This window comes from Phytophthora cinnamomi (assembly GCF_018691715.1).
Source record: "Phytophthora cinnamomi strain GKB4 chromosome Unknown Contig102, whole genome shotgun sequence".
NCBI lineage: Eukaryota > Oomycota > Peronosporomycetes > Peronosporales > Peronosporaceae > Phytophthora > Phytophthora cinnamomi.
The window spans coordinates 750,767-768,223 of record NW_027151035.1 but is presented as its reverse complement, the minus strand read 5'-3'; the positions used below and the strand labels follow the sequence as shown (position 1 = coordinate 768,223).

The following is a 17,457-nucleotide window of genomic DNA, read 5'->3' as shown; positions in this document are numbered from 1 at the left end:
CTTTAGTTTATTATTTGGAAGAAAAAAAACGATTTTTTGTTTCACTCACGACCGGTGGAGATGCTGTTATTTCTATTAACCCCCCCCCCCCCCAACCCGAGACGTTGTATAAGGCACGATAAGAAAAAAGCTTAATGTTGTATAAGGCACGTAAAGGAGTTTTTTTACTTAGTTTTTGTATGGGCTTCTACATATTGACGTCAAATAGGGATGGGGTTCCGCACATCGTTCCTGCACAAGTGTGCATGGGTTGTGCGCAGGCTTACATAGAGATGCAAGCAAGCTGAACTTCAAGAATATAGCATTTCGAAAACTTTATGTGTGGGACACATATTCGTATCGAAAGTGGAAGGTGGTTTTGCGCGCCACTCATTTTCAGTTCAGCTCGAAATCTCCCTCGCTCCAGCCAAACGTCCACATCGTGGCGTTCCAAGTTCGCTGAAGAAAGCTCAAGCGCGCAGGCTGGACCTCCAAGCGCCCAGCAGGCCTGTCCAATGAATTCTTCTACATCAAGCCCGGCAAGAGCAAGAAAGGTGTGCGCGGCGATGACTTCTTTGTCGGCGAGCACGAGCTAATGACGTATTTGGATCGGCTGGACCTCGGTAAGCTCGACGTTTTGGTGGATAATTTACAGTACCTTACACGTCGTAAATGTCGACAGAAGGCGTACTCGGACGCGCAGAACCATTCCACAAGCAGCAATGACACACAAAAGGGTACGTATTGAATGACTTGTACTATATACCCATTACACTGCTGACACTATCATATATTATACAGAATCGTATAATCAGTCAGCGCAGACCCCAGCGCTGACCGAAGGCAGGGACGACTCGGGTAATCCGACGGTTGCAGGTAAATGGTGGCTATATTTGCCACTTCTATTCTATATACTGACAATCGTTTTCACCACGTAGAGTCCCCAGTTAGCCGTGAGCTGATTGCAACGTCGCCACACGTAATGACCGAAGGGGAAAGCGAGACAAGCTCACAAAGTGGTGACAGCACAACCGGTAGGCGAGTTTTGCTGACAATGCTATTGTTTTGGGTGGGAACTAACCGGTGTGTGGATGCTGTCTCCAGTCGCTGTAGCTGATGATGGCAGTAGCGATGAAAGACCTGATTCACCCTCGGATGACGAAGAAACATCAAATGGATCTACGGCTCCCATTCGTACGCACGCACTATACGAAGAAACGGAGGAAGACGAAAAGCCCTCCAACATTCGGTATGTGTATCGTGTACTTACACGCTAATGATACATGTCATCAAACTTAACGTGTATTGTTATATTGTGTTAGACACTTTTACAGAGGATCCAAGCATTGTCCTCCCTGGAGATACCAGACCGCTCTAGGAGCGTTCCTGCGTTTTGTAGTACCCCAACTGTTGGATAAAATCGAAGGGGCGAATAATGGCTACTTTGACGAGAACATTGACGAGAACGTTGACGAGAACTTTGACGCTCGTGTAACGGGGTTACACGTACAAGTGGCTGCAAGCCACTTGTGAATTTAACAGATAGGTTATCTGTTAAACGTTATGGATACTTCCTCACATTGGTGTAAGACACACCGATGGATACATTGAAGTGGACCACCACAGTGAGTGGTCCACACATACCCAAAAGATCCTATTGGTAGAAAGCAGCATCTTTCTACCAATCAGAGACATGCATATTAGCGGGGCTCTGACAGCCAGCCGCTGCCAACCCTTTTATAGATGATAAACAGTTTTTAGCAGATTTTAGAGGAAGATCAATTTACAAACAATACAGTTCTCATTTTACCTAATCTAAGTCACTTGGAATCCTTTTGTTACTTAACTTATATTTGTGTATTCAAATATAATTAATCTAAGTAATTACTAAGTACTTACGCTTCCTCATACACGTTGCGCAACGTGTAAGCTAAAGTAGTGAGTCAAGTTAGACCCACTACACCTGGTAACACTTTGTAGTCCGTCCAACGACCGACTGCTTGACGTTCGTACGCGGTGTACGAACACGGAGCCGAGAACCACATGAGCACGGAGGTGCCCATGGAGAGCTCCAACACGCCTGCAACGCATGTTGCACGCGTTGACTGCCCCCACCTGTCTGACCCAGAGTGGGAGGCCCTCCAACGACTGTCAACAGTCATTGGAGAAGCGGCGATAGCTACAATGCTGCGTACGCTATCGCCGACGGAGCAACATGGTGTTGCTCTGGGATTCATCATGAAGGAGCAGCGTGACGCTGCTTCCTCAGTGACGGCGTCGTCAGGGACGACACCGCGTGCTCAACCATTAAAGTTGAGCGTAAGCAATTACGTGGGAAGAGAGGGCGAGCCTCTCCTCCGATGGCTTGTCGAACTCGACACAGCCATAGCGGCTCGACGCATCGTCGACCCGCTGTCGAAGGTCGCGTTCGCCATGTCCTGCCTTGGCGGACGCGCAAGGAGTTGGGCGTATGGACGCCGACTCTCCGATCCTACGTGCTTCAGCACGTACGAAGTGTTCAAAGAGGAGCTCAAACAAGCGTTTGAGCCCCCGCAAAACGAGTTCCGGTCGAGGGCGGAGTTCCTTGACCTTCAGCAGGGTAAGCATGACGTCCATGCTTACGCGCAGCGCGCACGATATTTGGTATCAAATATCGTGACTAACCCGATTGACGAAGCGACCAAGGTCGTCACGTTCATGAAGGGGCTTAGAGATGGGCCTGTGAAGACCTATCTCTTCCGAGAGTACCCGAGTACTCTCGAAGCTGCAATAACTCTTGCCATGCAAGAAGAGTTTAGCCTGCGGCAGGCTAAACTCCATGTAAACGTACCGAGGCCGCAACCGCGCCCGGTAGCGAGGACGGGAGGTCCAGAACCAATGGACCTCTCGAATGCAACAACTGCTGGTTACCAGCAGCAGGGAGGTAACGTGCGATGCTTCCGTTGCGGAAGGATCGGTCACTTTGCACGGGAGTGTACAGCTCCCATGCCCCCTGGAGGTGGCCGTCGTGGCGATGCTAGGCATCGCCGCGGACCAACAAAAACGCGAACATCCAGTAGGCGCGGGGCGCCCTACTGGTAATGCAGTCGCGCGTGCCGACATCGGGCACGCGACACTGAGGACTGCAGCCCCCAGTGAGACCAGCTCTCACTGCAAGAAACAAGATGACAGGCCAAACCTAGTCATCTTGAAGGTTTACTCGAAGAGAGCGAGTGACTCTCTTCGAGCATTGGTAGACTCAGGCGCGTCGAACAACTTTGTTCGACTACGAAGCCTGTCAAGACTTGACTTCGAGGAGGTAGATACACCTCGAAGTCTTCTGAGGTACGACTGGCAACAGGTGCCATCGTGAAGACCGAGAAGCGCGTCGTGAACGTGCGCTTCTCGTATAAACAACGAGTGTTTGTCGAACACTTTATCGTCCTGGACCTGGACGATAAATTCGACGTAGTAATGGGCATGCCGTGGCTTGCACGGCATGATCCGGTGATAGACTGGAAGAAGCGCACGCTCGTGCGCTTCGGACGCGACAGCGGAACAGAGAGCGATGGCCCTGTTACCGCAGCGCGCGCACCAGCAGGTGCGCGCGGCTCACCAGTCGAGACAGCGCTTTATGCTGCTGTCCCGGAGTGCCAAGAAGTGCGCGAGGGCGCGCACAGTGAGACCCACGTCGGCAATGCTGCCGACGTCGGAAGTAAAGATGTGTTGGTTCCGGGAACCAACACCCACGTTCAAGCGAGTAAGGGACAGTCCCTGACCCGAAGCGGTCAGGTCGACAACGACGCGTCGGCTCCGGGAGCCGACGCACCCTCAGTCATGAGGGGCTCCGCCAATGAATGGCGTCGAGGTGACGAAGGCGTGTCAACTCCGGGAGTTGACGCTGCAAACAGTGCGGACGGTTGCAAACATACCGCACTGACGCAATTTGCATGCTGTCGTGCAGCAGGGCTGCACGACGAAGCGCCATGCGATCAAGCCGGGCTTGATATCGCGCGCCCGCAGACAGGGTCTGCCGGCGAAGGGACACATTACCGTGCAGCCGGGCTGCACGAAGGAAAATGCGGTCAAGCCGGGCTTGATACCGCGCGCCCGCGGACAGGGTCCGCCGGCGAACGACTGTCCACGGCCGGGCCTGGACAAGAAGAACAACTGTGCGGAGCCGGGCTCCGCACAACAAGAAGACGGCGCAAGCGGAGAACGCTGCGCAAGTCTCGGTCCGGGACCGAGACGCAACAAGAGCAGTCTGCTGGGCAGACTGCGGCGGTGACGCCGAATGTCAAGACGCTAAGCGTCTTGACGCGCACCGATACTGGATTCCAGTATCGTGACATGGAACTCGCTAGTCCTCCGACGACGGCGTCGGAGTTGACTTCGCTTCCAGCCATGAGCTGGAAGCGCTTCACGCGCGACTTGCACGAAGGACGCATCGAACAAGTCTGCGTTCTTTCGGACAGCGAAAGAACGGCGAGCGAGAGCGAAGAGCTGAGGCAGCTCTTCATGGGAAGTACCACTGAGAGTGAAGACACTCTCAGTGCGAAGACGAAGCGAGAGCGCTTCGAGGAACAAGGTTGGGACTCGCTGAAGTCGAGTCCCTATTACGAATTGTTGAGGGAGTACAAAGACGTACTCCCGGAAGACATTCCTGCGGAGCTTCCGCAGGATAAGGGCATTCAGCACGAGATTGATCTCGTGCCGGGCACGAAGTACTGTGTCACGCGGCAGTGGCCACTGCCGCGAGAGCAAGTGAAAGCGATCGACGACTTCTTTGAAAGTCGTCGTAAAGCAGGACAAGTGCGGGAATCAAAGTCCCCGCACAGTGCTCCGACGTTCTGTGTCAAGAAGCCACAGGGCGGATGGCGCATCGTTCATGCCTACAACAAGCTGAACGATGCGACGGTACCGGCGCAGACGCCGATACCACGAAAAGATGTTATCATCGATTCGATGGCCGGGAGCACCGTTTACAGTGCTCTCGACTTGCGAGATGGATTTTATCAAATCCTAATGCGTGAGAGCGATATCCCTCTCACGGCAGTGAGCACGCCAAGCGGCATGCTCTGGGAATGGCTAGTAATGCCACAGGGGCTTCAGAATGCCCCTGCGACTTTCAACAGGTGCGTGACGCACTTGTTGCGCTCGGTGCGCGTCTTTGCGCCGAGCTACTTCGATGATTTGTTCATCCACAGCCGGGCTGTGGACGGGAAGACCGACGTAGAGATGCACAGGGTGCATCTCCGGAAGCTACTTGAGCTTATGCGAAAGCATAAGCTCTACGCGAACCTGAAGAAGTGTATCTTCGGGGCGAGCGAGATACCCGTCCTCGGGTGTCTCGTAGGGAAGAATGGTGTTCGCCCTGACCCGGAAAAGGTCAGAGTGATAAATGAATGGCCAACGCCTTCAAGTGTCAAGGAACTGAGGCAGTTCCTTGGCTTGGCCACGTACTTGTGCAAGTACGTGGAGGATTATGCGGGCAAGATCCGCCCGCTGTCACAGCTTCTTAAGAAAGAAGCTGTGTGGAATTGGACACCCGATTGCCAAAGGCATTCGATGCAGTCAAGCGGGGCTTGACTGAGGCGCCGATCCTGGCAGTGGCCGACCAAGATCGCCCATTTCACGTAGTGTGTGACGCATCCGATTTCGCGATCGGATGCGCGTTAATGCAGCACGATCACGAGAGCCGTGATCGTGTCGTCTACTACCAATCGCGTCAGCTGAAGCCAGCTGAGCGCAACTATCCGGTGCATGACAAGGAACTCCTTGCCATGAAGTATGCACTCGCAAAGTTCCGAGTGTACTTGCTTGGGAGTAGACCATTTGTGGTCTACACCGACCATGCTTCACTGCGCACCGCAGTGAAGTCGCCACACATTTCACAAAGAATGGCGAGATGGCTCTCATTCTTTGCGGAGTATAACTTCCGGGTCGAATACAAACCCGGAAGATTGAACGTGGTGGCCGACGCGTTATCACGTCGGCCGGACTATGCAGAAGCTGTTGACGTCAATGCCATTGACGCCATGCGATCGAGCAAACCCACATCATCTCTGTTGGATGATGTGAAGGCCGCGTACGCGCACGACGCGGACGCGAAGCTCTTGCTGGCCTATGGCACAGCGCCTTCTGACAAGTCCCGTCAGAAGCTGCCCAAGCACCTTCGAGCGCGTGCACACCGCTTTCGTGTGCACGAAGGACTGCTACTCTACAACGCAGTCGACGACAACGCGGATCGCGTTGTCGTGCCGAATGACCATGACCTGCGACTCAGGATCATGTACGAATATCATGATGCCCCGACTGCGGGACATCTCGGACGTGAGAAGACATATCTCCTTCTCACGCGCGACTTCTACTGGCACCACCAGTATAAGTGGGTGCGCAAGTACATCCGTGCTTGCGAGGTATGCCAACGCGTAAAGCCTGCGCCATTCGCGCAGGCTCCACTGCAATCACTACCGACTCCGTCGGAGTGTTGGAAGTCCATGTCTTTGGACTTCATCTTTGGTCTTCCCCCGGATAGCGGAGGGAACACCGGTGTTGTGGTCTTTGTAGACCGTTTCAGCAAGATGGTACATCTTGCTGCGGTGCCAGCAGAGGTGACCGCGAAGCAGACAGCCCGTCTGCTCGTCGACATGGTGTTCAAACACCATGGCATGCCGTCCGACATCGTGTCGGACAGAGACCCGCGCTTCACAGCGCATCTGTGGCAAGAAGTGTTTACACTTCTTGGGAGCCAGCTTCCATGTCGACTGCGGATCATCCGCAGACGGACGGTCAAACCGAGCGCGTGAATCGCGTGCTCGTCGATATGTTGAAGAGCTACGCTCACTCGTTCCAATACTGGAGCGAGTGCTTATCGATGGCAGAGTTTGCCATCAATAACTCAGTGCATGCCTCGACCGGGCATACACCGTTCTACGTGAATGCCATGCGGCACCCACGTCTACCGAGTTTACTCGGAGTGATGGCTCCCACTTTAAGTGGGGGAGGATCTACGACTGCAATACAGCAGCCGCAGAAAACCGCTGACACTTGCACAGTGTCAGCTGCAACGATGAACAAACCACATGAGTCTGCGCAGGGCGCAGACTCCCCCAACAACAAGGACAAAGACCACGGGTCTGCGCAGGGCGCAGACACCGCAAAGAACCACGCAGAGGCCGGGCCTCTAGCGGAGAGCGAGCTGAATGACTTCAGCTCGGATGCAATCAGTTTCATCACCAAAAGACAAGCCGTGATTCGGTTTGTCCAAGACACTATAGCAGCTTCTGTTGATCAACAGAAGCTGAACGCAGACAATGCGGGCAGAGGCAACACAAATGAATTTAAAGTTGGTTCATTAGTTTTGTTAGCTACACAAAACCTGCCTAGACATGCAGTTTCGGACTTCGGAGCAAGTAAGCTTGCTCCACGCTTCATGGGGCCGTTCACTGTGTTGGCACGGCACGGCAACGCATACACGCTAGACATACCGTCTAGCATGCGCCTCCATCCGACCTTTTACGTCGGACGGCTGAAGCCATACCGGCAGCACGAGCCATCTAGCTCGGCTGACCCGAAGCCTCGGCAGGAGCCGAGGCAGAAGCGGAGGACTTGGCCTCGGCGACGAGCAACCTCTCCTCCAGCGCGCGGACGCGCTGGAGCAACCCCTTCATCTGGGTCCCCAGCTCGACCTGGATATTCGAGGCGGTCTGCGAGACCGCCGCGACTTGGGCCTTCTGGTTCGCCAGCTCCTGCTTCAGGGCGGCGAACTCAGCGCCCTGCAGACGCTCCACGACGGTCACCCGGTCGTGGAGAGGCGCATACTGATCAGCCCGGGGCTGATCATACCCGGGGCGTGTTCCCACCCCCGCCACCGCCGATCCGTGACGCCCGCGGCTCAACCCGCTGGATTGTTGAGCGGATTGTTGACCATAGTATCCCGAAAACGAACCCTCTAGGGGCTCGTTTTCGTATTCGTTGGAGAGGATTTCCTCCCCATCGAGATACATGGGAGCCGCGGAACGTCTTGCTGGAGGACGTTCCGGAAATGGTGAGGGCGTACGAGGAGCAGTACGCACTGGCACAGCGGAGTAGAGCGAGCGCTGCGATCATCGCCAGCGCCCGAACCCTCACGTGCTAAGAACTTAGCACGGAGCTCTTGAGACTTTCGGGCACACGGAACGACGTGTACCCGTTCAGGTCGCGGTCGCTCAAGCGGACCGCACCTGGAAGCACTTCGTGCACTGAAAGCCCTCGGGCACAGCGCACGGCACATTTGCCTCCTCAGCAGCAACATGAAGTTGCTCCAGCTTTCCACGCTTCGAGTACGTCTCGAAGCGATCACGCGCTTGCTTAATCCGATCACGGTAAGCACTCGGCCTCTTGTTGAAGTTCTCAACAAAGGCGTTCCAGCTTGACAAAGTGCCTGCCATTCGGGCACTTTGCTGCGAGAAGAGGTCTTCTTGCTTTGAAACCATCGGAGCTCATGAAAGAGTCCGATGTAGTATCGCGCCTTTGATGCGTTTCCGCATCAAAGTGCAGCTCGGCAGCCACAGCGTCATCTTTGATGGCGCTGCATACGTACAGCGGCACCTCATTCGGAGGTACCGAGTTCCCAAACCGGCCCGCGATCTCGGACGCGGACGGCATCGATGGATCGCGCGCTGCAGGCGCAGCGCGCGGAGAGCCTTGAGCTTTAACATCACGCGCTGCAGCAGCAGCGCGCGGAGTACTGAGAGCCCCAGCCGAAGCGAGTGGGGTATCACTCTCAGTACGCGAACGCTTCGAGCTCGAAGCGTCCGATTCGTCCCCCTTCACGCGGGCGAACGTTCTTGGCGTGAGGGTCGAGCGATTCGCTCGACACTGAGTCTTTACGCTTTGAGGGCGAGTCCTCCTCGCCCTCCATGTCTTCATCGTCGTCGTCGAAGTCGACGACGTCACCGTACTTCGCCTTCTGGCGTTCGAGTAGTCGTCGATGGAGAGATGACTCCCCATCGACTTAGCGGACTTCTTCTGAGGCGCGCTCATCGTTGAATGAGCGCGGATTTCTTCTCCAAACGCGGAGAATTGACGAATGGTCAATTCCAAAGATTGACGTGCGGGGACCCCGCGCGTCTAACCTTATAGGGGGGATGGTGTAACGGGGTTACACGTACAAGTGGCTGCAAGCCACTTGTGAATTTAACAGATAGGTTATCTGTTAAACGTTATGGATACTTCCTCACATTGGTGTAAGACACACCGATGGATACATTGAAGTGGACCACCACAGTGAGTGGTCCACACATACCCAAAAGATCCTATTGGTAGAAAGCAGCATCTTTCTACCAATCAGAGACATGCATATTAGCGGGGCTCTGACAGCCAGCCGCTGCCAACCCTTTTATAGATGATAAACAGTTTTTAGCAGATTTTAGAGGAAGATCAATTTACAAACAATACAGTTCTCATTTTACCTAATCTAAGTCACTTGGAATCCTTTTGTTACTTAACTTATATTTGTGTATTCAAATATAATTAATCTAAGTAATTACTAAGTACTTACGCTTCCTCATACACGTTGCGCAACGTGTAAGCTAAAGTAGTGAGTCAAGTTAGACCCACTACAGCTCGCGTGCAAACACAACATGTCAAGCGAACAGACCCGGCACGAAGGCGACCAACTTTTCAAGTGTAAACCGCACAACAAATCAAGACAACTGTAAAAAAAAACATGAAATGTTGGGCAGAAATCTTTGCATCTTTATTGGTCTTCTTACAGTCATTCGGGCCCAATTCACTCGCTGGTGGGGTAACCAAGGGATCTTCGTGTTCGCAGCAGGAGGCAGCGCTACGCAGGATCGTATTGTACGTCGTGATCCAGCTACCGGAGAATAAGCTGAATTAGTGTCCATGAATCAAGAAGGACTACCAGACTTTCGTGGGCGGTGTTGATGTCCACGATCAACTACGCCTACGGCGACAAGTTCCCTAATCGTGGCGCGAGTAAAGCGCGTGAAGGGGAGACGGCGTTTTACTGTGTGGTATGTAATCTGAAGGCCGCCTCGGTGGTAAATGCGATTCGGTTGGCTAGTCGAGCCACGATTCGGCAAGTGTCGCCCCCCCGAAGTGGCTTCAGCGTACACCCGCCATTGATGATTCGGACACGGTCCACGTAGGTGTAATTGACTCGATAATAATATACTACATTACCTTGTCGTGCTTGCACGTCGCCATGCAGTTACTTCAACAAATCTGTGCGCTGAATACTCATCGATTGCTCCGTCTTTGGCTAGACAGTGCTTGTTCCCTATCACCAAAAGCCACGACGTACGTGTTATCATGTATTATCCTTTATCAAGAAGACACGTTGTATCCGATATACACGGTAAGGAAGCTGAGGAAGAGCTAGGGGTCGGGTGCCGTACCGACTTTGAAAAGGACACGTTACCAAATATGTTGATTTCACTATAGAAGCCCATCCTTGGGATAAAAATTATCGTGTCTAGGGATTCGGTTGACGGGCGCAACCAAAAGGCCTCGGGTTGGGGGGGCTAATACAGTCTGCCCTCCCAAATCTGAACCCCCCTCAATCGATATGATATGATAAGTGATCAGATTTTTCATTTTTGTCGTCCCCCGATTGTTGCAATAGGAGTTTCCGATACTAAAGCTAAGCACTCGATATTCCCTCTCAGTACTGATAAGTGATAAGTTCTGGGACCAAATATCATCTATATTAGACAGGTTTAAAGTGGTGCGTGATTGTTTGCTGCTTTCTAGACGCGACTAAGACCCTGGAAATCATGACGGCTCTTGAACGTGGCCAGCCAGCCGTTTGAGAACTTGGGGGGCTCCGCCGAGCTCTCGATTAGCCCTCCCCGCTGCATATCGACGAAGAGGCTCCGGGCTTTGGTTTGGATGAGATCGTCGGAAATGGGGACCCGGTTGCCCTGCTGCGCGAGTACCCAGAGCTTTAGGGCCTCGTCGAGGCCAGGGTAGCTGACGACATGATTCGTTTTGCGGTCGTCGCTCACCACGGCATCAAGGATCTCGGTGGAACGTTTGAGAATACTGGAGATTGTTGCCTGTGCGGGGGCCTTGGACAATTGGAAGTGAACGCGACACCACTCTCTCAGCTCGTTTTGCGTGAGCTTTGGCTCGCGCACGTGCTTTTCGATCAGCTGCCGCTTCTCCTTTTGAGTAAGGTTTCCTGTGCGGAGCGTGGTTGTCTTGGATGGCATGATCGCGAGCTGGGGTGCGAAGAATGGGTGTGGGTGTGGCGAACAGGGAGGGATTCTTGAGTGAGAGGCTCTCACTGAGAGCCAATCATGCTCCCTTCTGAATATGATGATTTGCCAAGTATGATAACTGATTGAGCTGGCCTGTTCTCCCGTGATAATCATCTGTGGGAGGGAAGACTGTACTATTCTCTGGATTTTATCCAGAGTACGCAGGCGGAGGGAAAGGACGTGTACATGATGGACACGGACCTGGCACTGCCGGCCGCGCCTGAGCTGAACGAGGCGGTGCAGCTGTTCGCTTCGGTGGAGTGCATCTTCAAGCACGTGTTCTCTTCGGCGTGAGTCAAGGACATGACAGCCGACCACTTCAACGCGAGCAGCTACTAAGTAGGGCTGCGGCGCGAAGTGCGGTAGCATAATTAAAGCGAAGTTTCTATGATCGACTGATTATTTGCCTTTCTTTCATTTATCAGCGTGATGGCACTCTTATCACTCGTACGAGGTTCTGTTCATAGTGGTCTGGCATAGGCACCGTGGCCAGGCGCAATGTGAGCCAAACTTACTCTCTTTTGCGTTTGCTGAACAAGGTAGGCGGCTCTTTTGGGGTCAGCGGCGATGTTCGCGACCACAGCCACCAACTTTGGGAAGGCCTCCAACGTAAACGTCGGGATCGCCCATTCACGCCAACACAAGAGGAACTCGTAGAAACAGAGATGCTGTGTAGCTTAGAAGTATAACTTACTTCACGATAAAATCCAGAGCTTCTCCGTGCTTTAGGACGGCTTAGTGTATACAATGATGTAATATTGCTGTTTCAATCTTACATTTTGCAATTGGAATTTGCAGTTTTGAAGGTAGCTTCGGGGTAAACACAAATAAAGGACCCCCTATACTTCTCCCTGAGAACCCCGAACTCCGCAGGCTAGTTATTACTGTAGCTCTACTCTCTAGCGGTGAATCAGCTTCCCTTCCTTTTCCACTTGTTTTAGGCAACATTCACATAGTTGGAACCTGCATGCTGCCTCAACTTTTAAACTCAAGAGTCGCCGCCATGTAAATCCCATAACCTACACCTGCCAATATAGACAAGAACAGCGCGCCAAACGCTGCCACAGTTCCCATCTCCGCTATACGCTCGATTGCATCCAGCGTGCTCAGCTTTGCGGGATCATTCGATGCAGCAGTACGCAGCTTATTGATGCCGTCCTTGGTGACCTTGACGTTGTTATTCTTGAGAATAACCGACATTTTTGCAACTTCAGGATTCTCCGCCAGCTTCTTGATCGACTTAGGATTCTCACTTAACTGGCTGATGAAGTTCGGGTTCTTCTTAATCGTAGTTTCCAGTTTCTTGACTATAGGCATTCTCTCCACAGTCGCCACCAGATAGGCATTCTTTCTAGAACGACCGAACTTGCTGCTGAGACCAGTGCTCTTCCACAAGCCTTTGATTTTCGAGGCAAGTGACTCCGTTACTGAGGACGTAAAGCCCCTGTCTTCATTCTCCACTAAGTCGCTCATACCGTCGTCGTTTAGTGATGACAACCCTCCGCGCTTGCCGTCATCTTTGTCCAAGAGGGAGCGAAGGCTCCTTGTCGGGGGAATTTCCTCGGTAGCAGCAGCATTGACACTGACGACAAGTGTAGCCAGAGACAGAAGCAGTAAGTAGGTTGCTTGCATAGTTCCTTCTCGTTGGTTTTAAAGTTTTTTCCACTCTGTGGGTGTGGAGCCGATTCCGATATGGACTTTACAGGATAGCAGTCCGTCGGCAAATAGGAAAGTTCACGAGATGGCGATTTGTCCACCAGGTTAGGGGGGTTGCCCAGTACTGTGACAGAGACTATTGTTACAAACCAGGGAGCCGGTTTTGAGCTGGTTTGTATCCATAACAAGTACTAGTACACTGATACAAACTATTAAAAAATACTTTGTACAAACTTACTCCAATTCATACTGGTCATGAAAGGAAGAACGTTGCCCCCTGTTGCTCGAAGCAACTTGCTCGTTAAATAGCGTGGCACGCACTGTTTTTATGTGGTGCACACGAAGGTATACGCACAAAATAGCACGGGCAGACCGACTTGACTTCTGTTTTGCCTGGCAAAAGGTAACAGTGTGTCGGTGCCCTTACCCGTTAGTTGAGTTCTCTCCAAGGTGTAGGCAACTCCGTATTATGGTAGCCGTCTGCGCACTGGGTCTCCCCGTGGATGCGCGTGGGCACAATAACTGTGAGGGATGTCAAAGAGCCTCTCGCAAAACTTACATTCTGCAGTTAAAGCCGCTATGTATTATAATAAACGTATCAGACAAAGCACGCGTTTTGTTATTACATGTATGATGCCTCCGATCCTCCGAACTTTGTAAAACGACGTGCGCTTTCTCCACGCCGACTTCAGCCTGCATCGGGTCAACTCCAGTGTGTAGTCACTCCGACAGTGTCTTGATCTTGAAGTAAATGCGTTATGTACATGACTGATTTCGTAATTTATTGCGGGGCACGTAATTTATAATTACGTGGTAATTTACGATACGTATTACGGGACGACATACGGGACGGCTGGTGAAGTTTATGGGTCGACCCGTCAACTAACAATTGCATTCAACTAACGTTACGAATGACCAGTGAGTAGCTGGTCTAGAGTACAAGAGAGCACAGACTTTAGGTTAAGGGTAATCGGAACCAACTTGCCGAGATACCCAACTCGCCACCTGTATAGAATGTGACCCAAAACAGCTTCAACAAGCGAATTTCTTCAACAATCGAGTTATTTTACGTTTTGTGAACTGCTTTCGGCGTCTATCCGCGCGTAAGCTGTGAATCTGCTCCTGTCTCCTCGAAGCAGCTCCTACCCACACTGCTCCTACCTGCACATAGTACTGCTCAACCTGAAGTCATTCTCAAATTTACCAGGTAGATAGCATGGCAGTTACTCGGCTAAGCAAGACCAAGATTGGCAAGGTCCAACGCAAGCAAGAGCCGTTGAAGAGGAACTACAAGCAGTGGACGGATGTGGATCTGAAGAGATCTGTGTGTGCTGTCAGAAACGGCGAGATTTCTAAAAATGCAGCGAAACGGGCGCACGGAGTTGCTGTTCGTACACTGACTCGCTATTTAGATGGAGCTGAAGTTGGTATCATGCCTGGACGCAAGTCCGCATTGTCAGACGGCGAAGAAGAAGGCATAGTCGACGGACTGATCGACCTCGCTAGGCGCGGATTTCCTGCTACACGCCTACGCCTCAAAGGAATTATTCTTGATATGATCAGCGATGGTCGCGAACACCAATTCAGTGCGGCAGGTCAAATGGATTGCCGGTTTTCTCAAGCGGCACAAAGATCGAATTTCTGTTCGAAAGGTTCGAATTCTCGACACAACACGAGTCAACGCGGTGAAGAAGTCGGATCTCGAGTATTTCTTCGCTGAATACAGCGCATTTTTGAAGGATCATGCGATTCCTCCCTCACAAATCTTTAATTGCGATGAGACTGGAGTTGATCCTCAAGGAGGAACTCCGAAGGGAGTTATTGCTCCTCGCGGAGCTAAAAACATTTCAGTTTGTCGGGGCCAAGACAGGGAGAACACAACGGTTCTGCTATCAATCAGTGCAACTGGCCAGCTAATCCCACCGCTATACATTTTCAAGGGAGAGTACTTACCTAGTGATATGGCGAGATGCAATTGAAGAATGGTCTCTACTACACAACGCAGAAAATTTACCAAGGCATTGCCGGTCATCCTTAATTGGTGGTTGTTTGCTGAATTCAGTAACCATTCCGGGGATGATGAAGTCGTTGGAGTCCACCGGAATGTGGCCTATAGCTCTGGAAAAAGCGACGTCACGGGTACAGAAAACTTCCAATGTGGAAACAGTGCCGAAATCCAAATACTCCAAATTTGTTGCTAAGCGAAGAGAGTTCCCAGCGGAAGAAGTCGACGCCGAAGGCCACCAGAGGCCTCGCGAAGAAGGCATTCCTTTCGAGAATTTTAGAGGATACACTATTGCAAACCGCAACTTGGCGAAGACCGAATCCGTGAAGAAACGATCCCCAAACAAAACACTAATCAAGCTGACTACAAAACGTATTCTTACTGAAGAAGTTTGCATGGCTGCTGAAGAAAGAAAAGCTTCCGCAGCATTTGAGGCTGCAGAAATCAAACGCATGATGAGAGCCGAAAAACTAACCGAGCGAGCCTGGAAAAAGATACAGGACGAATTAGAAAAGAAGCAGCAAGCTGCAGCCAGAAAACACCTACGGGCTGCAGAACGAACCGAAAGATGCCGACAGATTGAAGTTAAGAAGGCAGAGAAAAAGCGTAAAAAGCAAGAACTCAAGCAGCAGCGAGAGCGAGAAGCACAAGCACTGCGCAATCAAAAGAACAAGACTGGGAGAAGGCCAACGAAGCAAACGCAAAAGAGCCCGGTAGCGGAGACATTACCCGACGTTATTCCGAGCTGGTCGTTGCCAACGTCATTGTCTACGCTGAGCTTTACTGAGCAAGTAGAACAGGCATCTAGATCCACACCAGAGTCCTCCGACTTTAGCTTTTGAATACAATGTGTATGCCATGGCGGCCATAGTGCATCCTGCCCCGCCACCATGACGTCGCACCACCACCGCTCCGGGCCGCTCAAGCAGAAGAACAAGAAGCACAAGACCGGCCGCCATGAGTCCAAGACGCTGCTGGCGCGCCGCACGGGCGGCAAGGTCGAGGGCCGCCGGGCCAGCGTGCGCAGCACGGGCTCGAGCATCGGCAGCATGAGCCTGTCGGGCCAGAAGGCGGCCCGCCTGCAGCGCCAGAAGCAGCTGCGCGGCAACAAGCGCGAGGAGCTGCTGCTGCAGCGCCGCTTCGGGCTGGGCAGCGCGCTCGGTCCGCCCAAGATCGTGGCGCTCGTGAGATTTTGATCGAAAATCCATATGGTAATGGGATGGCAAGAAGGCTCCCAAACCATTTGGGGCCTCTGAAAATATGTGAACATTTGAACACGTCAGAAGTCGCTGAGTTCGCGTGTAGTCTCAGCTCGGAGCTATCTGGGAGATAGCTGAAGCGCACAGCTTTCGATCGGTATGCTCACCATATTTTTTGAGTCAATATTTGTTGAAATGTGAATAATTTAGAAAAAAAGTCGGCCAAGTTGGTTCCGATTACCCTTACAATATCACTTTTCATGTAGTCCTTTATCAAAACCAAACTTCCACTGCGTTACATATAGGCAGGTTGCCTTAAACGCGAATTGAACACCTTGTCGCTCTATGCAATGCGAATCCGGCTGTTCATAATGTTGGAGCTATAATAGACATCTCCTTTCTGTATCCTGAAGTTGGTTGTTATTACGAGCAACGGCTGCGAGCTCTAATTTCTCTACAAACCAATAGTCTAAGTTAACGTTTGTCTTCCTGACTCAACCGATCAGGTATTAGTATCATGCGATGAATTCGTGGCCAGATTTGGAAGATATGGAAGTCTGGCAACTTGTTTGCGAACTAGTGTACTTAGTGTTTGCACAAACACTGGCTGTATAACAAACGCTAACGTTTGCAAACTGTTTGCTAGTGTATAGCGAAAAAAAGCAACATGTTGGTGGAGTTGGGCGACTTTATCCTAAGGCGATTCCTAACGAGATCATGCTCGGATCATGATCCTCTTTATAAAGTGCTGATTGGCTGATTACAATGGAGGGTTCGGTATGACTCGGTGATCCGAGCCAAAGAGCGTGATCCACTTTCGGATCACGGATCACAAGTTGTGATTCACAACAGCCAACAGGCTAGCACAATAAAGTTGTCTCGGATTTTCGCGTGTGCTGCCGCGGTTGTGATAGCGAACGAATACAGGCGCCGAAAACGTGCGAAAGTTGTTAAGCGTGACCGGCTAGACTGGGAGCGTCATCGTGATTGATTGGTGCAGGAGGGGCAGTTTGAGCGATATTATAGAATGGTAGTGAACGCGTTCGAGGGATGGTGGAGGCGCTGCACCCAACACCAGCTTAAATACAAAGCTGTGCTTCGCCCGGAACAGTTCTGGATTTTAATTTGCAGGCAACTTGGCATGCAGCTGAGGTAGATTTGTACTTTAGTACTGCACTCAGTCTATCTAGTACAGGAGTTGGAGTTTTACTTGAACTACAGTACAGGTGGTGCAGTACGCCTTGAATGACTTGATTGGGCGCAAAAGACCGAGAATCATTCGATCAACCGTGAACCCTTGACATCGCTTGCTGGTTGAAGTTGAATCCTATGATTGGGAGTGGGCTGTGACAATAGAATATGGGACTGG

General features: G+C 51.7%; 5 protein-coding genes across 5 annotated transcripts; 3 read left to right on the top strand and 2 right to left on the bottom strand.

Annotated features, from left to right (window-relative positions):
- Positions 1-961: 961 nt before the first annotated feature.
- On the top strand, positions 962-1,512 carry IUM83_08008 (uncharacterized protein; the record flags this gene model as incomplete). Its single annotated transcript, XM_067932354.1, has 3 exons — positions 962-1,013; positions 1,084-1,228; positions 1,302-1,512. 3 exons carry the CDS (start codon positions 962-964, stop codon positions 1,510-1,512), a joined length of 408 nt encoding a protein of 135 aa, XP_067782898.1.
- A 9,203-nt stretch (positions 1,513-10,715) lies between these two features.
- IUM83_08007 (ars-binding protein) lies at positions 10,716-11,180 on the bottom strand (the record flags this gene model as incomplete). The annotated part of the gene is made up of 1 exon (XM_067932353.1): positions 10,716-11,180. The coding sequence occupies one exon, from the start codon at positions 11,178-11,180 to the stop codon at positions 10,716-10,718; it is 465 nt and encodes a 154-aa protein (XP_067782906.1).
- Positions 11,181-11,283: 103 nt separating this feature from the next.
- On the top strand, positions 11,284-11,708 carry IUM83_08006 (Catalase/peroxidase HPI; the record flags this gene model as incomplete). The annotated part of the gene is made up of 3 exons (XM_067932352.1): positions 11,284-11,298; positions 11,385-11,518; positions 11,654-11,708. The coding sequence occupies 3 exons, from the start codon at positions 11,284-11,286 to the stop codon at positions 11,706-11,708; spliced, it is 204 nt and encodes a 67-aa protein (XP_067782939.1).
- A 495-nt stretch (positions 11,709-12,203) lies between these two features.
- On the bottom strand, positions 12,204-12,545 carry IUM83_08005 (Avr1b-1 avirulence-like protein; the record flags this gene model as incomplete). Its single annotated transcript, XM_067932351.1, has 1 exon — positions 12,204-12,545. The coding sequence occupies one exon, from the start codon at positions 12,543-12,545 to the stop codon at positions 12,204-12,206; it is 342 nt and encodes a 113-aa protein (XP_067783045.1).
- Positions 12,546-15,779: 3,234 nt separating this feature from the next.
- Positions 15,780-16,085, top strand: IUM83_08004 (Pre-rRNA-processing protein TSR1; the record flags this gene model as incomplete). Its single annotated transcript, XM_067932350.1, has 1 exon — positions 15,780-16,085. One exon carries the CDS (start codon positions 15,780-15,782, stop codon positions 16,083-16,085), a length of 306 nt encoding a protein of 101 aa, XP_067782940.1.
- Between the last annotated feature and the right edge of the window lie 1,372 nt (positions 16,086-17,457).